Raw genomic sequence first — 26,848 nt, 5'->3', positions numbered from 1 at the left:
CACTACCCTAAGGAGTCTCAAAGCGGCTAACAATCTCCTTTCCCTTCCTCTCCCACAACAAACTCTCTGTGAGGTGAGTGGGGCTGAGAGACTTCAGAGAAGTGTGACTGGTCCAAGGTCACCCAGCAGCTGCATGTGGAGGAGCGGAGACGTGAACCTGGTTCCCCAGATTACGAGACTACCGCTCTGAACCACTACACCACACTGGCTCCCAGTGTGTAGTCTTTGCCTGGGCACCAAAATGTCTTGGTCCAGCACTGATCTGCCCTGAAAGCAGATGCAATAAAAAAAAGGAAGGCTATATCTGCTATATCCTCTTCCCTTGGTTTCTTTTTGGATACCGGCGACTACCATAAAGAAGGAAGAAGTCTTTGCACTCTCCACAATCTGCCCTGGAAATCCTTCAGATGAGTTTCTTCGTTGTGCTGGGGCTGTCTAAATCAAGCCACTGTGTGTGCATAGGATTCTCATACTCGGAGAAGTAAAACCAGCAACTGACTAACGTATCCATTGATTTCAGTGAGTCTTCCCAGAGTCTTCTTTTTCAGAAGCAGTTGCCTGGGGACAATTGGTCAAATCTGTTTTCTGCTACTGTGTCCTGCAGATTGGCTCAACTGCTTGGGTTATCTGGAGTTGAGTTGCCACAGGTCTACTTTGTTTCTCAGTAAGACATTATACGTTGGCCATTCACAACAGAGGAAGCTTGTTAACTAGACCATTTACACCACCATCCTGTTCCCTACGGAGCCCAACCAGATCCTTCTGATTCTTAACCTGAAACTGTTCTTAACCTGAAGCACCTCTTTAGCTAATGGGGCCTCCCGCTGCCGCCACGCTGCCAGAGTACGATTTCTGTTCTCATCCTGAAGCAAAGTTCTTAACCCAAGGTACTATTTCTGGGTTAGCAGAGTCTGTAACCTGAAGCGTCTGTAACCAGAGGTACACTGTACTGTGACTTATACATTCTCTGAACATGGAGATGTCCACTCTATGTCTAGCAGCTCTCTCTCTCATCTATCTATCATCATCTTCTTGGAAAAGTAACAAGTAAAGCATGTTGAGGACAGCCATCCTTCATCACAGGAGCAAGGAGCCTGTGGCCCCCTAAATGATGTTGGAGTCCCAACTCCCATCAGCCCCAACAAGCAGGGTCAGTAGTCAAGTGGGGTGGTGGAAATTGTAGCACAGTAACATCTGAGAGGGTCACAGTATCCCCATCCCTGATTGCTTGTGCATAGCATAGCTGTCAACGTTTCCCCTTTTTTTAAGGGAAATTCCCTTATTCCAAATAGGATTCCTTGCAAGAAAAGGGAAAAGTTGACAGCTATGGCATAGCATTTGGTAACCATTAATGGTGTTCTCGTGTTTAGCCATCATGTCCTCCATTAATGAGTCTCATCGTTAAAAGCAAAACACAACATGACTTCACAACACCTGATGCTGCGACAGCCTTGAGGTGTGCCTCAAGGTTAGAAAATAGCTCCAAATCACCAAAGGCCAGAAGCTTGGAGATGCTTTAGAAAAGGTTGTATGGGCTGTTTTTATAAAAACAAAACTGCAGGCAATTCATAGCCGAGAGAATCCTTCAGCTTTGGCGGAAGGAACAAACAAACAAAAGCCAACCTATAAAAGATGCATGCGTGGGAGGAAACTGAGTTTCTACAGATAAATTACAATAAATCAGTGCATATAATTGGCTTGCTCTTTTTTATGGCTGTTTTTACGAGGTGGCTGCGCCATTATGTTGTTAATTGCACTGCTCTATATCATTTTAAAACTGCATGGTGGGGAAGAAATGATAGCCCCAGATCAAAATTGGGAACGCCCCAAAACACAAGAGAAATTAAGCTGTCACCGCTGTGTGTCCCCCCCAAAATTGAGGAGTTTGCATTTCTGGGCACTTGCAAAACTCGTATGGCAGCATCACCATTCACCAGATTGCAGACCTTGCCTGTTTATTCGTTTATAAGGTTTGCTAACTGCCCTTCACCATAAGGTACAAGGCCAGGTTACAACAACATAATATACAGTTGTGAAAACATGAACATTATATCAAATGCTAGTCCCACTCAAGAGTAGCCCTACCACAAGCACTGAGTTGCGCCCAACATTGGGGGGCCGACATCATGTGTGTCGCACATTGTGTGACATCATGCATGCGTGACAACTGTCACATCGGGAGAGGCTTACTAGGTTTGCTCAGTGTCTCCCAATGTCGCGCGGCCTCCTGTGTCCCCTCAAGATTGGGGAAGAGGTGAGCCCTGTCCTAGCAGACATTTGAAAGATTGAGGGCACAAGGAGAAGGGGACGGCAGAGGATGAGATGGTTGGACAGTGTTCTCAAAGCTATGAACATGAGTTTGACCATGAGTTTGCAGTGTGACGCGGCAGCTAAAAAAGCCAATGCAATTCTGGGCTGCATCAATAGGAGTATAGCATCTAGATCAAGGGAAGTAATAGTGCCACTGTATTCTGCTCTGGTCAGACCTCACCTGGAGTACTGTCTCCAGTTCTGGGCACCACAGTTCAAGAAGGACACTGACAAACTGGAACGTGTCCAGAGGAGGGCAACCAAAATGGTCAAAGGCCTGGAAACGATGCCTTATGAGGAACGGCTAAGGGAGCTGGGCATGTTTAGCCTGGAGAAGAGGAGGTTAAGGGGTGATATGATAGCCATGTTCAAATATATAAAAGGATGTCACATAGAGGAGGGAGAAAGGTTGTTTTCTGCTGCTCCAGAGAAGCGGACACGGAGCAATGGATCCAAACTACAAGAAAGAAGATTCCACCTAAACATTAGGAAGAACTTCCTGACAGTAAGAGCTGTTCGACAGTAGAATTTGCTGCCAAGGAGTGTGGTGGAGTCTCCTTCTTTGGAGGTCTTTAAGCAGAGGCTTGACAACCATATGTCAGGAGTGTTCTGATGGTGTTTCCTGCTTGGCAAGGGGTTGGACTTGATGGCCCTTGTGGTCTCTTCCAACTCTATGATTCTATGATTCAAACTGCGGGAGGCAGTGGAAGATAGGAGTGCCTAGCATGCTCTGGTCCATGGGGTATACGAAGAGTCAGACACGACTAAATGACAACAGAGACCCATGAAGTTGGCGCACCTGAGTCCTACTGAGGTTAATGGTCACAACCAAGTTTGGTTTGTTAATTCCAGTGGGTCTACTCTTGAGTAGGACTTAATTGGATGCAGCTCTTTCACGCTGCAGGTCAGGATACAGTGGTTTCGTCTTCGGCACACGGTGAAATCTGTACAATAAAGATTTGGGATGCATCTCTGTGGGGAGATAGTTCCACAATTCAGGGGCTGCCAAAGAAAATTATTTCCCGGGACACAATTCTCCGCACATCTGAGAGTGATGGAGCTACCAAAATATTCCCCTCTGCACATCTTAGTGCCAGAGAAGGTCACTATGGATGGAGATGGCCTTCCAGATATTGGGAGCCTAACACACTAATTAATGTTGTTGTTGTTGTCGACCTAACACACTAAGTAATGTTGTTGTTGTTTATTAAATTTGTAGACTGCCCTATACCTGCAAATCTCAGGGCGGTTCACAACATAAATTATAATATAAAAAAACCACCCATCTCTGACTAAGAGCAAAAAAACTCAATCTCTTTTGAGAAACAAGGCTGATTCTAAACTTATCCATGTGAATGGACGATTCCCAGCACCTCCCACAGATTTACAAAGTAGTGAAGTGTATCTTCTCAGAGTTTTAAATCCGTAAGATGTGAGATCTCTAGACATCTCAGTTGTACACAGTTCATGTCTACAGTGTACAGGAGGAAAGGGGAAGCACCTTCAAATTAACTACCTGCCTCCTGGATATTGATGAGACGATAGACGAGTTCTTTAAATAAATAAGTACAAAGAAACTGAAAATAGCAGACAAAAAAAAAAAAGGAAACGATGAGTTTGATTTAGCCTTTGTCAGATCATCCTAATGATTCCAGTGGGTTCCCTCTGACTAAGACTGCATCCAACCCAATGATGTTATCTTTGGGCTCTTGAGATGGCATTTATGCCACACAGCTCTCCCACAGATAATTTCTTCAGTCTCATGTCTCACGTGGCTTTCTGGAGCAACTACCGTTTCTGTTATGAGTTGGCTTACCACAACGATTTTGTGTGGTGATTTAATTCCTCCAAATGCACCTTCATGTGGTGAGAGAGATCCGGCATTTTACTACGAGAGCGAAACTCATGCCCCCATGCCACAAGTACCGGATCTTGCCACATGAGGGCACAGCAAAAGCCACACAAAAGTGGAAAATTCATCCCATTAAAAAGTATCAAAAGGCGCTGGAGGGAAAAGGGACTCATGCTGTAAATCTGGATTCCTCACCATGGTTTTGTCGGTGAATGTCAATAGCCCAACCCCTGTGTGTGTGCATGTGTGTTTTCTCTTTTTTGTTAATATTTTTAAATTAATTTTAAAGAATATAAAGAGCTAACAAAGTCAATTAAGAAACCATATAAAGAGATTTTCATTAACTACTGCTTTAACTACTATAGCAAGGGTGTCTCTGGAGCTTAAATTGAGGCTCATACAACAAAAAATAATATTTAGAATATAGGTAAAGGTAAAGGTACCCCTGCCCGTACGGGCCAGTCTTGACAGACTCTAGGGTTGTGCGCTCATCTCACTCTAGAGTCCAGGAGCTGGCGCCGTCCGCAGACACTTCCGGGTCACATGGCCAGTGTGAGATAGCTGCTCTGGTGAGCCTGCACCAGCGCAGCACTCGGAACGCCGTTTACCTTACCGCTATAAAGCGGTACCTATTTATCTACTTGCACTTTGATGTGCTTTTGAACTGCTAGGTGGGCAGGAGCTGGGACCGAAAGACGGCAGCTCACCCCGCCGCGGGGATTCGAACCGCCGACCATACGATCGGCAAGTCCTAGGCACTGTGGTTTTACCCACAGCGCCACCCGTATCTGATTTAGAATATACTGGACCCCATTACATTTGTTTTTAAAAAGGGCTAGCTAAGCTATCTAACAGGACACGAGTGGCGCTGTGGGTTAAACCCATTGCTCGGTCCCTGCTTCTGCCAACCTAGCAGTTCGAAAGCATGTCAAAGTGCAAGTAGATAAATAGGTACCGCTCCGGCGGGAAGGTAAACAGCATTTCCATGCACTGCTCTGGTTCACCAGAAGCGGCTTAGTCATGCTGGCCACATGACCCAGAAGCTGACTGCGGACAAACGCCAGCTCCCTCAGCCTATAGAGCGAGATGAGCGCCGCAACCCCAGAGTCAGCCACGACTGGACCTAACGGTCAGGGGTCCCTTTACTCTTTAAGGTACAGTGGTACCTCGGGTTACATACGCTTCAGGTTACAGACTCCACTAACCCAGAAATATTACCTTGAGTTAAGAACTTTGCTTCAGGATGAGAACAGAAATCGTGTTCCGGCAGCACAGCAGCAGGAGGAGGCCCCATTAGCTAAAGTGATGATTCAGGTTAAGAACAGTTTCAGGTTAAGAACGGACCTCCAGAATGAATTAAGTACTTAACCTGAGGTACCACTGTATCTAACAGTTGGAGATGCAATGGGATAATGCTCCTCTAAAACATGTGTTTTTCCATTGTGCTATATTGAAAGGTTTTTGGCAGAAGGTAACTGAAACCATCAACAGAACGGTGCGGAACAACCTTACATTTACAGAGCCAAATATCCTCTTGAATTATATACCCAGCACATGGAACCTTACAAAAGGACAATACGAGTAGACTCCCCATGCCCTTATCACAGCAAAAAGACTGATACTGATGAATTGGAAAAATAAAAACTTATACAAACTTATACAAACTTGCAACATATGAACAACTTGCATATAAACACAGACTTTCCATGGACAAAGTCAATGATATTCGGAATCCATTCGTACAAATACTGTAATAGGTTAAGATCTGGTGAAGTACAATAACAATCTTGTAACACACCCACACACACCTTTGCTTTTCATTAACTATCCCAGCAAAAGGGTGTACTGTACCTGGAGAAGCTCCATATCATCTGGATTTTCTGATCCAGGTACGTTTTCCTTCAGGATGGCTGACATGACCCTCACGTTCATCTTTACCATATCCAGCTCACTATACAGCTTTCCAATCTGCTCAGGACCATAACGGAGCAAAACACAAGGGAAAAATTATTTTGCATGTCGTGGTTTGGGCTCTGAAAGTCCTGCCAGTTTTGCAGCAGAGACATATTTATTGCAGGGCTGGCTTACCAAGCCAGATGCATGGGGAATAAATAATAAAATTATTACTATTATTATTATTATATCTGGTTGTAAGTTTCTTAGGGGCCTTTGGCTACCCCTATTAGAAAATTCAATGCTGAACTAAGGCTGCAATCCTAAATGAATGTACCAGGGATTAAGTGCCACCCAGATTCTCTGTGAGAATGCATAAACATTGCATACCCTCCAACATTTCCCTGGTGAAAATAGGAACTTCCTATTCCATAATAATAGTAATAATTTTACTATTTATACCCCACCCATCTGACTGGGTTGCTCCAGCCACTCTGGGCAGCAGTTCGAAAGCACACCAGTGCAAGTAGATAAATAGGTACCGCTCTGGCGGGAAGGTAAACGGCATTTCCGTGTACTGCTCTGGTTCGCCAGAAGTGGCTTAGTCATGCTGGTCACATGACCCGGAAAAACTGTCTGCAGACAAAGCCGGCTCCCTCAGCCTGTAAAGCGAGATGAGCGCCACAACCCCAGAGTCATCTGCGACTGGACTTAACTGTCAGGGGTCCTTTACCTTTACCTTTTTACTCTCTTATAGAATGCCCTCTTATAGAACTGCCTGGTGCCTGCCCTATACTCCTTTCGGTGCCAGATAAAGGTATTTTTTATACTGTTTTCCTTGCTGCTGTTAATATATTTATGTAGTTTTTTTATTGTTCTGCTGATTGCCATCACATTTTCAGTGGGTTATTGTTCTAAGCTTTCCAGGCAAACACTGTTATTGGACAACATGCAGCTACTGTAAGTAAATAAAAGATTTAGAAGCTCCACTGTCAAGCCAGCGGGTTATGACAATGAACTCTTTGAGTTGCAGAATATTAAAAAGAATAGTGGCGCTTTACCTGTTCGGGAATCAGTGTTATGACAGTAGATGGGGGGAGGGATCCTAAAATGCCCCTCCTGGGACTGCCATATGATGCTTTTGTGGAGACCAGAGGCAAAGGCTGTGGATACACAATGCAATAAGATATTAGGGTGTTGTTGTTTGGGGAACCATAAACCCGTTATATTGTTTCATACCCTCCGATGAAAATAGGGAGGCCCTATTTAACAGCAGCAACAATTCTTATTACTACTACTCCTATTTTATTATTTATGCCTCACCCATCTGGCTGGGCTGCTGCCTGAGCGGCTTCCAACATATATAAAAACATAACAAAACATTAAACATTAAAAAAACAAAACTTCCCTATACAGGGCTGCCTTGGCTCAGGGGCTCACATAACTCCATACTCTACAATACTTAAAATGAGAAATTAGTACTACACTTGGCAAATAAATATTATTCTGCATTCTATTCTGTGCCTACGTTAATCAGGTGAAAGTGTGAGGTTATTTCCCAGTCACCATGAAGCCTGGAAAATAATAAGAATAAGAATAAGAATATATTTATACCCCGCCCTCCCCAGCCAAGACCGGGCTCAAGGCGGCTAACAAGCAATAATAAAAACAAGTTGATTGAAATACAACTTAAAAAACAAGACTGAGCTACAACATTAAAACATTAAAATGCAGCCTCATTTTAAAGTAAAAGGCTCCTTACTTTCTTTTTAAAAGCCCATAATGTGCTTTATAACCAATTTTACACTCCTCCCTCCTTCCTATCCCACCTTCCAAATATGCCTCGTGCTTTGCCTGCACGTGTCGAGATTTGTTTTTATTTTGGCGGAAATTTACAAAGCCCGGAAGGCAATCTGGATGCCTACATTTGCATTAACCCACAGAGATGAAACTGGGATTCTGGATCTCGTGGGCAGTTTTAAGCACCTCAACCTCGACATTTCCTGTTTCAAAAAAGCATTTCCTCCCACTCTCGGATTTTTAAATGCTCCAAGGCAGAAACGTATGACTGGTTTCCTAAGCATGGAAATCACTCTGTCAAATGTGCATTATTGTTTTTTAATTAACCGGCACAACTCTGCCACACATGCAGATTTTGCAAGGATAATATCCTGTTTCCAATCGGGGAAGTGCCACAAGAGCATTCCTACCTTCTTGGTCCCATTGTTGCTTCCCAAGGATGGAAACTCGACCCCTTTCTTAAGCAGCTCCAAGTACACCTCCTTGACATCACTGATATCCACACCTCCTTGAAATCCTCGGGCCCAAGTCTTTTTAAAAGTATTTTTAAAAAAGGGGGGGAGGAGAGAAAAGCTGTTGAAACAGAATTAAGGTTTCCACACACACATATATCCCCACAACTGCCAATACAGTCATACCTTGGCTCCTGAACACCACAAACCCAGAAATGAGTGTTCCAGTTTGCAAATGTTCTTTGGAACCCAAACGTCTGACGTGGGTTCCACAACTTCCAATTGGCTGCAGATCCTTCCTGCAGCCAATCAGAAGCCGCGCTTTGGTTTGCAAACCTTTTGGAAGTCGATTCGACTTCCAGAACGGATTCCGTTCAACTTCCAAGGTACGACTGTATTTACAAAAAGCATATTTTGGTCCAACGATCCATTCGCCAAGGTCTGTCACGGATCCAGTGAAACAGATATGATTGGTCAAAGCTTCGACACAGTTTCTCTTTCACAGAATGGGGATAAGACAAAAACAATTGCAGTGGGTTTTCCCTCCCCCTTTAAAAATGTTTTATAGTTGCATTATTGCATACGGCTGTGAAGCAATTTGGGAGGCAATTCTGCACAAAATGGAATTTGAAACCGGGGTGGATAAAAATAAATTATTTTTTTAAAAATCAGATTTTTAAAATTTAAATCGGGGTTTTTAAAAATTACATTGGATTTTTGAAATAAAATGCTTTTGGAGGAAAAATCTTTTGAAAGGTAGTTTTCTAATTAAGTTACATTATAGTCCAAAGGTTATATTTTATCAGGAAATAAGGATTTGTTTTAAGTTTTTCATGTGTGCTAAAACTCAGTCTAAGGTGTGTTTTTTTTATTTTAAAAAAATGAACCACATCAGTTAACAAACATGGATGCATATGCTATAATTTTATTGTTTTAGTTAAATAAATTGTTTAAAATGTTATTAAGGACATGTTTATTTTTTCTCCTTCCAATAAAGTGCAGCAGAAAGGTTGTCAACTATAAACAGTTAACTTATTAAACCTCACCATAATTTCATAATTATCTGTCTATGTACAGTGGTACCTTGGGTTACATACGCTTTAGGTTACATACGCTTCAGGTTACAGACTCCACTAACCCAGAAATATTACCTCGGGTTAAGAACTTTGCTTCAGGATGAGAACAGAAATCATGCGGCGGCAGCACAGCAGCGGCAGGAGGCCCCATTAGCTAAAGTGGTGCTTCAGGTTAAGAACAGTTTCAGGTTAAGAGCGGACCTCTAGAACGAATTAAGTACATAACCAGAGGTACCACTGTATTTCTAATAGTATAACCAAATCAGTAATTTTGGATAGAACTGAAAATTTATTATTCCAAAAATGAAACCTTCATTTGGTTGTAAATATTAAGATTATACCAGCAAGAATGAGTCTTTCTGTCAAAAAAAGAGATTTAAATCAAGTCCTGCTGACTAGTGATTTAAATTGATTTAAATCAAATCCACCCTGTTTGAAACCCGATGAAATAAATAGTTTCAAAGTTGGCATAGCAATGGTAGGAATGCACAGTGACAGATGCATCACAAAGCAACCCTATAAAAAAGAAAATGCTGTCATGTCTTTCAGCTCTCTCCCTCCCCCCATATATCACAACCTGGTCCCATCCATTCACAGGTGTGGTCTCAACTCATCCCATTCTCAGTGTTTTTCGAAAGGTGACACAACGCATTAAAGCGCAACTCTGCTACTCTGCAACTCTCCTATCTCTTCCTCATTCCTCATTCGCCTGTCTAGTTTGACAGGATCTCAGGCGGGTATGACTTACAGTAGGTGGATGGCATGCAAAGAAACCGTAGAAACTAGTGGAGGGCTGAAACTAAAGAGTGTGTGTCTCTCAGGTCTTGTTTGAACAAAGTGGGTTCACCTTCATGGGGAGCACGTGTTGCGGTGGGGGCAACCATGACATCCCCTGTTGCTGGGCGGGTTTAGTATGAATGGCCACGAATTTGATAGGGCACCTCCAATTGTTGCTGGAGAGATGTTGCAAAATTGTTTGATTGGTGGGGTTGCTATTTATTCCTTGAGCACAGCGTTGAGCTTCCTCTTTTCGCTGCGCACATCGGATTACCCGCTCACCCTCCCTATATTTAGGGTTTGTTCGTGCTGACCTTGCTATGCCTGTCATGGGGTCATCTGCTTTGGAGCAGGGGCCTGGTAGGAATTTTTATTATTTGGCTGATTGGCTGGTGCCATTTGGGTTTTTTTCGTTTTATTGGCCGAGGGAGCTGGCGTACAGCTTCTGGGTCATGTGGCCAGCATGACTAAGCTGCTTCTGGCGAACCAGAGCAGCGCACAGAAATGCCGTTTACCTTCCCGCCAGAGCGGTACCTATTTATCTACTTGCACTTTGACGTGCTTTAGAACTGCTAGGTTGGCAGGAGCAGGGATCGAGCAACAGGAGCTCACCCTGTCGCGGGGATTCGAACCGCTGACCTTCTGATCAGCAAGTCCTAGGCTCTGTGGTTTATATCTAATATAGATTTCCTCTATTACATTTATTTTCATTCTCAATCCACTGATCATAATTCATATCTTGCCCGCAATTTCATTGGCCTGTAGTTTAGAAGCGGCTTAGTCATACTGGCCACATGACCCGGAAGCCGTACGCCGGTTCCCTCCTCCGCTGTCCCGGGGGCTTTTAAAATGCTGGGGGACGGCAGCGAAGCCTTCGCTGCTGCCCGCCAGCATTTTAAGATCGCCTCGGGACAGTGGAGAAGTCTCCGCTGTCCCGGGAAGGCAGGCAGGGGGGAAGCAAAGACTTTCGCCCCCCGCCGGCCTTCAGAAGAGGTCGGGGGACAGACTGTCCCCGGACCTGGTCTGAAGGCGGTTTCCATAGGAACGCATTGATTGATTTTCATTGCATTCCTATGGGAAACCGTGCTTCGCAAGACGAAAAACTCGCAAGACGAAAAGACTTGCGGAACGAATTAATTTCGTCTTGCGAGGCACCACTGTATTAGATATACAGTTGTACCTCAGAAGTCGAAAGGAATCTGTCCCAGAAGTCCGTTCAACTTCCAAAACATTCAAAAAACAAAGCGCAGCTTCAGATTGGCTGCAGGAAGCTCCTGCAGCAAACTGGAAGCTGCGGAAACACCATCAGACACCTGGCTTCCAAAAGAATGTTCAAAAACCCGAAAACTCACTTCCAGTTTCCAATCGTTCGGGAGCCGGAATGTTTGACTCCCAAGGCATTTGGGAGCCGAGGTACGACTGTACTTTGACATGTAATGCAGCAGAATATTGGTGGAAATAAAAACACCACAGAGGTAAGGATGGAAAATCACCTTGTTCATTTTGTAAGAGAAACGTATAGTAGTACCTTGAGTTCTCAAACGCCTTGGTTGCAAAATGCCGAAAACCCGGAAGTGAGTGTTCCAGTTTTCGAACGTTTCTCAGAATCCGAGTGTCTGATGTGGCTGTCAGGTGTCTGGGACACCTGCACCAATCAGAAGCTGCGCCTCGATTTTCGAACAATTCAGAAGTCAAACAGACTTCAAGAACGGATTAAGTTTGGCGCTTTTTGAGTTTTTGTTTTTGAGGCTTTTTTGGTTAATCTGTTTTTGTGACCGTGTGGAACCCAGTTCGACGACTAATTGATTGATTGTGTGACTGTGGAAATGGATAAAAGCGACCTCCCCCCATTCAATCAATGACTATCATCCGTGCGGGTCAGAAAAAATAATTTTAATTCTAATTTTCATCATCTACAATACTGTCTTATTTATTTTATAGTACATTGATTAATGCTTTAATTTTATGCATTAACGATCTCGTTAGATAGTAAAATTCATGTTAGATTGCTGTTTTAGGGGTTCCTTTTAAAAGTCTGGAATGGATTAATTTGTTTTCCATTATTTTCTATGGGAAAGCGTGCTTTGGTTTTGGAACAGACTTCCGGAACAGATTAAGTTTGAGAACCATGGTATCACTGAATTGAATTTGTAGTTAGTGTTTTAAGTTTTCAAAACTGAATAAAACAAATTATTAAAAAGGAAAAGGAAAAATCCCTGGGAAAAGGAAAAATTCCTGGGAGATAAGTCAGGCTGGCTGCCCCGCTACAGGATGCAAACAGGTTTGAAGCTGATCAAGTCGAGGGCAGAAACGAGTTCACCGGTTTGTGATTTCAAGCTAACTGGTGGTGTAAACAAACTCTCGCTTTCCCACCCACACAAAGCAAAGACATTCAACTTTTTGTTGGATGACTGGCAGGATGGCAATTCTTTTGTTTGCTTTTTTAATAGAGACACTGAGAACAGAGCTAACACTATGCAAAAGCCCTCCTTTTTCTCAATAGCAGCAGCCAAGGAACTTGACAGGACAACAAAGGAATGGCTTAAAAGCAAGGCTGATAGCCAGCTATCTTCTTGCCCAACTTTCTCTATAGCTTCACTGCTTTCCAACCATGGCTTAAGATAAAAAGGAAGGCGAAGTAGCAGAGTCTGCACTTCACAGTACAGCTCTCATGAACCATTTACTACCCTGGCAACACTGGAAAAATGGGAGATAGAAAAGAAGCACTTACCATGATAAAGGTCAGGATTTTCTCCTGCATATCAACAGGGAGGTTGAACCTTGGGTTCAGCAGCTTCACGAGTCTGTCTTTGCAGAAATCCCTTCTCACAACCAGAGCCTGGAAGCTCGGGCCACAGTTCTGCATGCACATGTCAAGGAGCTGCAAAGAGAAAGAGAGAGAGATTCTCCCCATCATGACCATTATTGCAATGCGCTCTACGTGAGGCTACCTTTGAAGGTGACCCGGAAACTACAACTAATCCAGAAAGCGGCAGCTAGACTGGTGTCAGCGAGTGACTGCCAAGACCACATAGCACCTGTCCTGAAAGACCTACATTGGCTCCCAGTATGTTTCCGAGCACAATTCGAAGTGTTGGTGCTGACCTTTAAAGCCCTAAACGGCCTCGGTCCAGTATACCTGAAGGAGCGTCTCCATCCCCATCTTTCAGCCCGGAAGCTGAGGTCCAGCTCTGAGGGCCTTCTGGCGGTTCCCTCACTGCGAGAAGTGAGGCTACAGGGAACCAGGCAGAGGCCCTTCTTGGTAGTGGCGCCCTCCCTGTGGAACGCCCTCACATTTGATGCCAAGGAGATAAACAACTATTTGACTTTTAGAAGACATCTGAAGGCGGCCCTGTTTAGGGAAGTTTTTAATGTTTCATGATTTATTGCTTTTAAATTACAGCCATACCCAGGGATAAATGTGCTTCAAGTTAAATATTTTCGGGTTGCGCTCTGCGGCGACCCAGAGGTAACGGAGCACGTTACTTCTGGGTTTCACCGCATGCGCATGTGCAGACAGTAAAAATGACGTCATGCGCATGCACGGAAGCAGTGAAACACGACCCGCGTGGACATGGGTTGCGTTTGCTTCAGGATGCAAATGGGATCTGGAACGGATCCCGTTTGCATCCCGAGATACCACTGTATTATTATTAATATTCTGTTGGGAGCCATCCAGAGTGGCTGGGGAAACCCATCCAGATGGGCGGGTATAAATAATATATTATTATTATTATTATTATTATTATTATTATTATTACACATCAGGCCTTTGATCCTGGTCCCATCTGTACCACACATTTAAAGCTGTTTCACACCACTTTCAATGATAATGACTCTCCCCGAAGACTCATAGGAGCTGTCCTTTCATTAAGGGTGCTGAGAGAGCAGACACCCCAGTCCTGTCACAGACTTACAGTACCCAGGGTGCTTTAAGAGCCAATCACCTTTCCCAGGGAATTCTGGGAATTGTAGTTCTGTGAGGGCAGCATTCGCAATTTGCCAGGTGTCAGGCGCATTTTGCACCTGGTTTTATACTTCCAGAGAAGATAACTCATTTGTTTGAACAAATATGTTCCTATTTTGAAGAACCAAAGTTGGCTCACTGGATATCTCTCATTGTTCATGGCTTTGCTGACAGCCCTGTTTCCTGGAAAGAAAGTGAACATGGTTTCCTAAAAGGCGGGGAGAATTTATACAACTTCGTAATTTTTAGGAGCTTGGACTACTGGCTTCAAATGGCAGTTGGAGCATATGATGATTGTCCTTAAATAATGGCTACTGAAGGCATTCAAAGGTGTTGTATTATTAAATAGACATTTTTGTAAAATTATTTTAAAAATATACCCTTTAAAAGGGTAGGTTATCTGGCTTGAAATCAAACACAAAGGTGAAATGATTTTCATCTTAATTATTTTCTTTTTAAAAATTAGTTGTATATTTAAGTGTGTGTGTTTGTAAGGGTTTAAAAAATATAGTTAATGTTTGAGCTTTAAATTTGCAGCCATAAAAAATGTTGTGGAACATGTTGGTCTGAAGTTGGTTTAAAATCATTTTGTGACCAAGTGAAGATTCTTGGGGCGAAGTTATTACTGTTTAATGTGGTTGGATGTGGCTTTAAATATGCAGTGTGGTGCAAGGGGCCTGAGAGCTGTCAAATTTAGCAGCCTAGCTGAATAGTGATCATTCCGATTCTTCAGTTATGGCAGTTGCCCAAATCTAGTACCAATATTACAATATTTTAGTGTATCTTTCATCTTTGTTGGAAGCCGCCCAGAGTGGCTGGGGAAACCCAGCCAGATGGGCGGGGTACAAATAATAATAAATAATAATAATAATAATAATAATTATTATTATTATTATTATTATTTTGCAAAGCTAGGACAAACAGAAACACAAAGAGAGTGATCTACATCTACATTGAAGTGCCAATAAATATTTCAAAGTGGATTCACTGTAGTAAAAGCTTGAGCTATAGGAGCATTGGGCACATGCCAACCACTTAGGCTTAACTGAAAACAGAATTTTAACAACTATTTTTTGTTGTTGTTTAGTTGTTTAGTCATGTCCGACTCTTCGTGACCCCATGGACCAGGCACTCCTGTCCTCCACTGCCTCCCGCAGTTTGGTCAAACTCATGCTGGTAGCTTCAAGAACACTGTCCAACCATCTCATCCTCTGCCGTCCCCTTCTCCTTGTGCCCTCCATCTTTCCCAACATCAGGGTCTTTTCCAGGGAGTCTTCTCTTCTAAGTTAACTGCTAACTAAGTTAACCTAGGCTTAACTGAAAAAAGCATTTTTAAAACTGTTTTAAAAAGCAGCTTCCCCTCAGTGTAAGCAGGCTCTTGGGAAAAGAAATGTGCAAGGATGGCAGGAGAAAACACCACTCACAGGATACAGAACTTCCACTTTTTTTAAAAAAAGAGGGGGGAAATGGGGAGCGGGGTATACTGAAAGTGCATGAAAGACATGTTAATCAGCTCACCCCATTGCCTGCAGAGAGTGCTTCAAAGAGATCTTGCGCACTTAAGACAGTCTTATTTAAATTATGCGAAGGAATTAAGAACAAAACTCCGATTAGTGCCTTTTCCCTAGACAAGCGAGGGCTAAACAGCTAAGCTCTGATTTTGAGGAGAGCTAATGCAGTTAATGGGCCAGATCTTGAACTCAATTAGATCGGTGCAACCCTGTCATTGATTTCAATGAGGTATATCAACTAGGCAAAGCATCTGAATGGAGTTGTGTGTGTGTGTGTATGTGTCCGTGTGTCCCATTTGTGAACTAACTGGTGAAAGTTACTTCCAACAGGAACAATTATTTTGATTGCTGAACAGGACTGCAATTAGGTCTTCAACCGAGTTGGAGCCACTGTTAAATTCACGGAAAATGTAAACGTTCATCAAGCACATTCAACGACGTTTTCGGAAGCTGGCTGGCTGCCTAATAGCAGAGGCCTTCTTCCTGGAATGGAAGCTCTTTTATAAGGAGTGAGCAGATCAGCAGCATGCTGCGGAAGAAGCCTTCTGAAAGCTAACTACACTCGTTTGCATTTTTAAAGCCAGGATTGGTATGCCCATCACGCAGAGAAAGCTGCAGGATGGATCCAAAATGTGGGGACCCCACAAGCGTAATTATCCGACAGCTCATTTCTATGTAAAGACCTCCACTTGTTGGACCACAGCTCTCCTCAGCCCCAACCAGCATGACAAGGATAACAGCACTATAGTCCAACAACATCTAGACAGCTTCATATTGGCTACCCCTCCTCTGGGGGACGCGGGTGGCGCTGTCGTCTAAACCACTGAGCCTTGGGCTTGCCGTTCGGAAGGTCGGCAATTCGAATCCCCGCAACGGGGTGAGCTCCCGTTGCTTGGTCCCAGCTCCTGCCAACCTAGCAGTTCGAAAGCACGTCAATGTGCCTTTTTTCCCCTTTTTTGGTGTTTTCTTTTTTCTTTTTTTCTAAGTTAATTTTTTGTACTTTTTGTATTCTATAACTTTATATTTTTGTGTATGTGTTTTTTCCTTTTTCTGTTTGTTGTTATTCTTAAAACTTAATAAAATATCATTTTAAAAAACAAACAAAGTGCAAGTAGATAAATAGGTACCACTCTGGCGGGAAGGTAAACGACGTTTCCGTGTGCTGCACTGGTTCGCCAGAAGTGGCTTAGTCATGCTGGCCACATGACCCGGAAGCTGTACACTGGCTCCCTCGGCCAATAAAGTTAGATGAGCGCCGCAACCCCAGAATTGTCTGCGACTGGACTTAACCGTCAGGGGTCCCTTTACCTTTACCTCTCCTCTAGAAACTCAGGTATATAAGCTAGCTGCCAAATGACTCCTCATTCCAAGATTACAGTCATCAAAACAGAATGTCTAGTTGCCATTTGGGGGCAAGACGGCGCTAAAGTCTTATATTTCAAATGATGGATTGACTGTGACTGATTCTCTATTAAACATCTGGCTAGTTCAGATGACAACCTTGAGCTCGGTTAAGAACTTTGAGGACTTAAAGAAGAAAAGTCGCTTGATCCAGGGACAGTCCGCATATATATTGGCCTATTCCAACCTCTTTTTCTTAATGGTGAGATGGATCATTCATAATGTGAGAATATTATTCACAACTGTGAACAGGGCAGTTGGATGGGGGAAGTGAAAACAAGCGACAACAATTAACTATAATGTTGTTCACTGCTCCTGCTCAGGCTGCACGGGAAAAAAAGCAATTTGGTTCCTGAAATTCATTTTGATTATGCAGATAAAATATAACAGAATTCTACAGGATGTGGTATTAGTGTGTGAAAACAGTCAAGATTCAATGATCCCCAGATGGTGGAGATGTCAGGCACCATCCTGCCACTCAGGCACCTCCACTTGGTCTCAAGTGGCTGATAAAAAGGTAAAGGGACCCCTGACCATTAGGTCCAGTTGTGACCGACTCTGGGGTTGTGGCGCTCATCTCGCTTTATTGGCTGAGGGAGCCGGCGTACAGCTTTATTGGCTGAGGGAGCCGGGTCATGTGGCCAGCATGACTAAGCTGTTTCTGGCGAACCAGAGCAGCGCACGGAAACGCCGTTTACCTTCCCGCCGGAGTGGTACCTATTTATCTACTTGCACAATGCACCTGGTGCCTGGCTAATTTCGAACAGGGATCAGAAGGCTCTCAGCAATCATAACCCCCAGATGTACAATAAACAAGAAGTTATTTTCAAGTGTGTATGGAGGCTGCCATGGGATACGGATGAAGAGCTAGTTCCTCAGAGAAGGGCTTCAGAGGTCACACCAGCACCATAAACCTGGTCTTCGGATAGATCATTTTGATGTGAGGATGAAAGCATGGGAATAATTAATTAATTAATTAATTATACCTCACCCAACTGGCTGGGTTTCCCCAGCCACTCTGAGCAGCTCCCAGCAGAATATTAAAAACACAACAAAACTTCCCTAAACAGGACTGCCTTCAGATGTCTTCTAAAAGTCAGATAGTTGTTTATTTCCTTGACATCTGATGGGAGGGCGTTCCACAAGGCGAGCGCCACTACCAAGAAGGCCCTCTGCCTGGTTCTCTGTAGCCTCACTTCTCGCAGTGAGGGAATCGTCAGAAGGCCCTCGGAGCTGGACTTCAGTGTCCAGGCTGAATGATGGGGGTGGAGACGCTCCTTCAGGTATAATGTGAATTACACATTCAAGTTACTGTACTGTCCTACACACTGAATGGCTTTGTGAAGAAAAGGTCCCCTGAGCAAGGGGGCAGGTGCCTCGGGTGGCAAATACTGAGGGGAGGGGAGCAGTCAAAGCTGTGTGTGCCACACAGACTGCTGTGCAGTCTCCTAAGCTAGTTTGCTGTTGCCAGGTGCAACAGAAGACCAGCGTCAAAGTGAGATTCAACTGCCATCATGGCCGATGGTCAGTGGTGTTGTGAGTTCGAATCCAAGTACATTCGGCGGAGGCCCACTAGTCCCTACCCCCCACTCCTGCCACTGATGACCGAATAGCAAACTGAGTCATTTATTCCAAAGTTACAGCACTTGTTTGCTGGGTTGCAACCACCAGTCTTTAAAATAAATAAATAAATAAACCCCTATTTTCTTTAGCACCATAAAGGTTCTTTCAGCAACACCTTGCACAGTTCTTTTTTTAAAAAAAAATGGTGCAGTTTCTGTGCCCCAGGCAAGGCAGGGGTTTAGAGGGATGGAGTTTATGGGAAGGAAACAGTGTCTTTAAATGTGCAACCCAGTTGCTGAAACCTTGGGAAACACGGCAAACATTCAGCAAAGAGCATTTTGCCCGCAGGTCAAATTGCAAAAGGAAATTAAGGTTGCACCATCAAGATTTGCAGACGCTAGAAGCAGCCTCCTGGGCTACCGCGGTCTAACAATCTGCACTAAGGTAGGAGCGAAAAGGATCTGCACAACTCTGGTAGACCCTGAACCCTGAGGTCTGTTTACAGGTTTCACCAAAGGAGTCAATTCTACAGCTTCCTAGGGATATGCTCTTCTATTGGCCAACTGTACTGTGCCACCCCCTTTTCTAATTAGTATTTCACAGTAAATACAGGAGGTCCAGCGTACAGAAAAGACAATATACAGAGCTGATGTGCGGGGAGTTTTTAAATGAACACATAAACACATATAAAGATGAGAGAGAACAAGGTTTCAGACATATGACCTATCCCATTCCTGCCTAATGGACCAAGAGTAGGGCTAAGCTTAACAAATCAAGCAAAATTATTTATTATTATTATTATTATTATTATTATTATTATTATTATTATTATTATCATCATCATCATCATTATTATTTGTACCCTGCTCATCTGACTGCATTGACCCAGCCACTCTGGTTGGCTTCCAACATATATAGAAACATACTAATACAGTGGAACCTCAGTTTTTGAAAATAATCCCTTCCAAAAAATTAGAAAACCAAAAACTCAAAATGGCAGCCAAGTGGCATATTCGGCTTCCGAAAATCGTTCAAAAACCGAAGCAGTTACTTCTGGGTTTGGGGCATTCAAAAGCCGGAATGTTTGACTTCCGAAACGATCAAAAACCAAGGTTCCACTGTATATGAAACCTGCAAAAGCTTCAGATGTCTTCTAAAGGTTAAAAACTTAAACCCCATCCATTTCAATGTGGGGAAAATGAAGCAGGCTTAGAGTCTATAAACTTCTGCTCATTAAAAAGAGGGTAGTGTGTGTGGCTAACTGAAAGATGTTTTCCCCACACCTAGACTTGCAGTTATGGGCCCCACTTTATATGCAGCTGTTCCCCAGAGTGGAATGCATTTGTGGGATTTACAAGGTGACTTAATCTGCTATCCCACCCATGTTCTACAACAGAAAGCCCTGGTAATTCTGCCGGGCCTACTAGTCAGTAATTATGGAGATTGTACAATGTCTCTTGGGAAAGTCGCAACAGTACTGATACCCGGATCTCTGAAATCAGGTCTGTGTGGGCAGATGATGAACTCCTGCAGATCTTCTTCGTGAAGACCAGCTGTTCCCTGACCCTTCAATTAGCTCTTGCATTTCCACCATGCAGATGTCACACAAACCCCACTGGCCAAAGTCCAGGGAACTATTAAGGCTCCTGTAAACCTGGCAGGTTGTTTTATCGACACACGAAACCAGGAGCTTCTCATAAAAACAGGTTTGACACACCCAGAGTCGATTAATACGAAACGAGGTTAACTATTAAGCAGCTGCCTTGTGGCCTAAAAGCTGTATTCCTTCTTAAAGGTAAAGGTAAAGGTACCCCTGCCCATACGGGCCAGTCTTGACAGACTCTGGGGTTGTGCGCCCATCTCACTTAAGAGGCCAGGGGCCAGCGCTGTCCGGAGACACTTCCGGGTCACATGGCCAGTGTAACATCGCTGCTCTGGCGAGCCAGAGCCGCACACGGAAACGCCGTTTACCTTCCCGCTGGTAAGCGGTCCCTATTTATCTACTTGCACCCGGAGGTGCTTTCGAACTGCTAGGTTGGCAGGCGCTGGGACCGAGCAGCGGGAGCGCACCCCGCAGCAGGGATTCGAACCGCCGACCTTTCGATCAGCAAGTCCTAGGCGCTGAGGCTTTAACCCACAGCGCCACCTGTGTCCCCTGTGTATTCCTTCTTACGTTGTCTAAAAGAGATATTTCTCGACTGAGTAGCTCTTGCATCTATACTGTATAAAACAGATCCTGGACCTTGGGAACTCTAAAACCCCATCCAAGAAGCGGTTTCCTAAATGTATACATATTAAGCTATCTGCACATACATCCAGTGTTTGACATTCTCCAGGTGCTTGGCTAATTTTGCTACTGGCACGGGTTCAACTACACGGAGATTTCTGGGTGCCAGGTTGGTGCCCACAGTTTAAAAACCTCTGCCTTTGTGCATAGTTAATGCCATTTCCTTTTTTAAAAAACTTTATTCCAAAACCGAAAAAGAATTACAAACATCAAATTCAAAATCCATATTCATTTTTTAACATAAACCTATTACATAATGGACTAGATTAAAATACACCTAATTGCTATAGACTTCCCTTTGCTATATATAAGGTATATAAATAAGGTATATACCAGTGGTGACACCCAGGGCAGCCCGCCCCCATAGCACCCCCCTTCCTCCGCCCCTGGCATTGAACTGGACCCTGAGGGTCATCTACAACAACCCCCTGGTGAATAGATATTCCATTGTGGTGACCGTAACCTAGATTTAAGGCACCATTTGGCACCTAACTTATATATCCGAGTTTCTAACACAGCCTAAAACTACTACAGTGGTACCTCGGGTTACATACGCTTCAGGTTACAGACTCCGCTAACCCAGAAATATTACCTCAGGTTAAGAACTTTGCTTCAGGATGAGAACAGAAATTGTGCGGTGGTGGCACAAGCTAAAGTGGTGCTTCAGGTTAAGAACAGTTTCAGGTTAAGAACGGACCTCCGGAATGAATTAAGTTCTTAACCAGAGGTACCACTGTACTTATTCATTTTTGTTACAGTTACACTGCCTTTTATTTCAAGGAAAAAGACCACGGTGGTTCCAGTAGGTGCCAGGAACCACTACAGAGAAGACCCTTTCATTGTTTTAACCACTGGGCAGTGGAGAGAGACTTTCTGTTCCTGATAAGGCAATGGCTTTTCCACCTGCCTTGCCCCAACTAGCCTTTCCCAGACTATGACTTTGAGAGCAGCAGCAGAGAATAGAGCAGTTCAGGGATATATATGCAGTGGTACCTTGGTTCTCAAACATAATCCGTTCCGGAAGTCCGTTCAACTTCCGAAACATTTGAAAACCAAAGTGTGGCTTCCGATTGGTGCAGGCACCCCGGAAGCAACAGCCGACAGCCGCATTGGATGTTCAGCTTCTGGAAAACGTTCGGAAACAGGAACACTTATTTCTGAGTTTTCAGCGTTCGGGAGCCAAAATGTTTGAGTACCAAGGCGTTCGAGAACCAAGGTTCCACTGTATATACTTTATAAGCTGTGCTTCTTTGTTTCTCAATTTGACTCTTTTACATGGTTTTGTATGTTTTATTTTATGCATTGTGATTCACTGTTACTGGTAATTCTTTATTGTTGCTGAACTTGCTGATGTTTAATTTTACCATTTACTATTAAATTCTGATGGATTGTTGAATGTTGCTTTGTTTCATATAAATTGTTTATTTTAAAGTTATTGTGACTTTTACATTGGATCAGATTGTTACAATTAGTGTTTGATGTTTTATTATGATTTTATGTCTTGGAAGCAGCCCAGAGTGGCTGGGGAAACCCAGCCAGATGGGCGGCATATAAATGAAATATGATGATTATTTTTATTAATTATCATTATTATATATTCATACAGGAACAGAATTTCCACATGGATTCTGACACCGGTCTGCTTTTCTTGCACACATCGTGCAGTGTAGGAAGAGATATGCATTACAATTTCTCATCAAGTTTCACCACCAACAGCCTTGCCTAAAGGCAGATCAGACCCTACAGGGCTATAAAACTTCCATTCTTTACTTCTGGGCATAGAGGCTGCAACCCGTCAGACAGCTTGGGAGACCTGTAAAATACTGAGCATTTTATGTTTTCTCTCCCAAGGGCACCCTCATCTGGCTTGCAGCCTAACCTTCCCCCAACCTGGTTGGAACCCCTCCAGGTCAGGTGAGCACTGAAACATTTGGTTGGCAAATCGCTCTGCACTTTCCTTCCTCAGTTTGCCTTTGCTGGGCTTTGTTCCACCACAGAACTACCGTATTTTTTGATCCATAGGGCACACCAGACCATAGGGCGCACCTAGTTTTTAGGGGGGGAAATAAAGAAAAAAACTTATCCCCCCCAGCCCCAAAGAGCAAAGAAGCCAAGACAGCCTGCATTCGCTCCATAGGAAGCACACACATTTCCCCTTCATTTTTGGAGGGGGGAAAAGTGCGTCCTATAGAGTGAAAAATATGGTATCTCCTCAGACTTCATCCTATGTTTTCAGCTGGCCTCCAGATTCCTGGCTTTGACAGATCCACAAATAAAAAAGCTTGGAGCAGAGCAGGAGAAGAAAATACTTCTAGCCGTTTGTGTTAGCTGCCAATATTCTTTACCATAAGCAAACGGAATCCATTTGCAGTAGGTCAGGTATGTTATCTGCAACTCCTGTAACAACAGGAACATATGCATGGCGACGCCTCTCCCCACAACAGCAACAAAAAACCTTGAACGGCGGAGAAACCTTAAGTTTGCAGAACGAATTAATAGATAAAACACCTCAAAGCCTGGTGTCCTGTTATCACAGCTTTTCCGACTGACTGGAACAGAGAACGCTCAGCTCCCAGGGATGGTAAACAGAAATGAAATGAAAAATCTGACACAAAACCTGCATGCCAAGTGGAAACCTGAGCTGTTTCTGCTTGGCAAACACACACACCAAGGAACCAAAGTATGCAATACTGTGTGACTCAGGGTTGCGAAGGAGCGGGGCGGGGGGGGGGTGCTTGCCGGAAACAAGTATTCCAGCAACTTTTGATCTATCCCCAACCCAGGGTGTCAGCCCCAGGGCAACCTAGCTGATGCCTGGCCAAAGTCGCTCACCTATCAACCTAATTTACCTGCTCACCTCTGCGGCTAATGGCCTTGCGCAACAAGATACAGGAAGCAACTCAGAATATGCAATCGCAGTCATGCATGATGACAATCAGCCTATGCTGTAGAAGGTGCTTAAGCACAGAATACACAGGAGAACTGTCTACTCTCCCGGAAGGCTAACAGACATATCCTGTTTACACCTATATTGGTTTTTATATTCCACACAACCGAAAGCTAAGGTGATAATGTGGATTCTGGGCTAGGGCACAGCATCAGGCTTTCTGAACTTGTTTTTTCTTCTTCTTTCTTTGTATTTTATTTAATAATAATAATAATAATAATAATAATAATAATAATAATAATTTATACCCCGCCCTTCTGGCTGGATTTCCTCAGCCATTCTGGGCGGCTTCCAACAAAATACAGTGGTGCCTCGCAAGACGAAAAGAATCCGTTCCGCGATTCTCTTCGTCTAGCGGTTTTTTCGTCTAGCGAAGCAAGCCCATTGACAGCTTAGTGGATTAGCGCTACAGCTGTCAAGCGGCTTCCAGCGATCAGCTGTTAAGCGGCTTATCAGCGGAACAGCTGATAAGCGGCTTAGCGGCTTAGGAAAAGGGCAAAAAAAGCGAAAGAAACCCGCGGGGGGACGCAAGATTTTTTTCGTCTTGCGAAGCAACCCCATAGGGGAATTCGTTTTACGAAGCGCCTCCAAAACGGAAAACCCTTTCGTCTAGCGGGTTTTTCGTCTTGCGAGGCGTTCGTCTTGCGGGGCACCACTGTAATAAAATGCAGTAGTCTATTAAACATTAAAAGCTTCCCTAAACAGGGCTGCCTTCAGATGTCTTCTAAAAGTTTGGTACAGTGGTACCTTCAGGTTACAGAAGCTTCAGATTACAGACTCCGCTAATGCAGAAATAGTACCTCGGGTTAAGAACTTTGCTTCAGGATGAGAACAGAAATCGCACAGCGGCGGCATGCCAGCAGTGGGAAGCCCCATTAGCTAAAGTGGTACCTCAGGTTAAGAACAGTTTCAGGTTAAGAACAGACCTCCAGAACGGATTAAGTTCTTAACCCGAGGTACCACTGTAGTTGTTTTTCTCTTTGACATCTGGTGGGAGGGCGTTCCACAGGGCGGGTGCCACTACTGAGAAGGCCCTCTGCCTGGTTCCCTGTAACTTGGCTTCTCGCAGCGAGGGAACCGCCAGAAGGTCCTCGGCGCTGGATCTCAGTGTCCAGGCAGAATCCTGCCTTTTTTTAATCATGGAACCGAAGGCAACATAGAATTGTAAGAGTTGGAAGGGACCCAAGGGTCATCTAGTCCAACCCCCTGCAATGCAGGAATCTCAGCAAAAGCATCCATGACAGTTGGCCGTCCAACCTCTGCTTTAAAACTCCAAGAAAGGAAAGTCCAGAACCTCCTGAGGGAGACTGTTCCACCATCAAACAGCTCTTACTGTCAAAAAGCTTTTCCATATATGTTCAGTCAGAATCTCCTTTCTTATCACTTGAAGACCTTGGTTCGAGACCTACCCTCCAGAGCAGGAGAAAACAAGCTTGTTCCCTCTTCCATGTGATAGCCCTTTGAGATATCTGGAGATGGTTATCGTATCTCCTCTTTTCCAGGCTAAACATACCCAGCTCCATCAAGCGTTCCTCATAAGGCTTGGTTTCCAGACCCCTGAACATCTTGGTCGCCCTCCTCTGTACACATTCCAGCTTAACATCCTTCTTAAATTGTGGTGCCCAGAACTGGACACAGTATTCCAAGTGTGGTCAGACTGAGGCAGAATAGAGTGGTGCTATTACATGTTGTTTCCATGCAGTCTCCCAGCCAGGTCCTGACCAGATCCAGACCTGCTTAGCTTCAGCAGGGTGTTGGTCTCATGTTCCTGCAGACCATTCTCTAGTTTGCACCAGTTTTTTACTCCTCAGAGCTGTCAAGACAGCGAATGAGCAAGACCCAGTTCATATGGACTCTTCATGCCTTGAAGGCTCCACTCCACAACAGCTTTGGATACAATAAATCTGCTCGTCTTTGCAATAGCAGAATATTATTTGGGGATGATGACAGGACATCACATATTTCATGATTGACCATGCTGGACTGTACTGATAGCAGGGTAGATGAATCTGTAGCATCTCCACACAGGGGTGCAACTTGAATAAAACATTGTGGAAGCCCAGGTAAACCCTGCCCCTCATAATCAATCACAAGATGCAGTGCACACCCCCCATTTGAATGGAAATGCCCACCAACTTTGTTTGGACTTGACCCCTCAGATATTTTATTGTGGGGGCTGAAGCCCCCAAGGCTGCTGGGAGTTGGCTCCAATATCTCCACTTAATTTTGAGGTGCCAGCTACCATGGAGTCAAAAAAATTGCCGGTGGAGTTTTCTCTACATTTTCTCATCAGATAAAACATCTTAACAGACCTCTGTTGACTTTAACACAAAGAACAGTTCATAGGTGATGCACAGGCTACTTCAACAGAGGAGGGACATGGGTGGCACTGTGGTCGAAACCATGGAGCCTCTTGGGCTTGCCGATCGGAAGGTTGGTGGTTCGAATCCCCTCAGTGGGGTGAGCTCCCATTGCTCTGTCCCAGCTCCTGCCAACCTAGCAGTTTAAAAGCACGCCTGTGCAAGTAGATAAATAGGTACCACTGTGGCGGGAAGGTAAATGGTGTTTCTGTGTGCTCTGGTTTCCATCATGGTGTCCTGCTGCACCAGAAGCAGTTTAGTCATGCTGGCCACATGACCTGGAAAGCTGTCTGTGGACAAACGCCGGCTCCCTCAGCCTGAAAGCGAGATGAGCGCAGCAACCCCATAGTCGCCTTTGATTGGACTTAACCGTCCAGGGGTCCTTTACCTTTACCTTTTTACTTCAACAGACTGAATTAAACCATAGAATCATAGCATTGGAAGGGACCCTGAGGGTCATTTAGTCCAACCCCCTGCTACACAGAAATATGCAGCTGCCCCAAACAGGGACTGAACCTGCGACCTTGATGTTATTAGCACCATGCTCTAAGCAACTGAGCTCTGCTGAAACATACATCCTCTATCACTCAGATCCACAATATCAACACAGAGGGAAAACCGGATAAAAAGCTCTGTGGAACTAGAATGAGAC

At 44.2% G+C, this 26,848-nt stretch overlaps 1 protein-coding gene across 1 annotated transcript in view; it reads right to left on the bottom strand.

The window, feature by feature from the left end:
- TOM1L1 (target of myb1 like 1 membrane trafficking protein) overlaps nucleotides 1–26,848 on the bottom strand; it is a 54,455-nt gene that overhangs the window by 12,406 nt on the left and 15,201 nt on the right. Inside the window, exons 4-7 of the mRNA XM_081898656.1 lie at nucleotides 12,892–13,041; nucleotides 8,266–8,385; nucleotides 7,117–7,218; nucleotides 6,014–6,130 (exon numbers count right to left, since the gene is read on the bottom strand). Of these exons, the coding sequence (XP_081754782.1) occupies nucleotides 6,014–6,130; nucleotides 7,117–7,218; nucleotides 8,266–8,385; nucleotides 12,892–13,041 (489 nt within the window). The remainder of the gene's footprint in view (nucleotides 1–6,013; nucleotides 6,131–7,116; nucleotides 7,219–8,265; nucleotides 8,386–12,891; nucleotides 13,042–26,848) is intronic.

This window comes from Podarcis melisellensis (genome assembly GCF_964234715.1).
Source record: "Podarcis melisellensis genome assembly, chromosome: 2".
In the NCBI taxonomy this organism is placed as follows: Eukaryota; Metazoa; Chordata; class Lepidosauria; order Squamata; family Lacertidae; genus Podarcis; species Podarcis melisellensis.
Note: the sequence above shows the minus strand (reverse complement) of the source record. Positions and strands in the feature narration are given on the sequence as shown.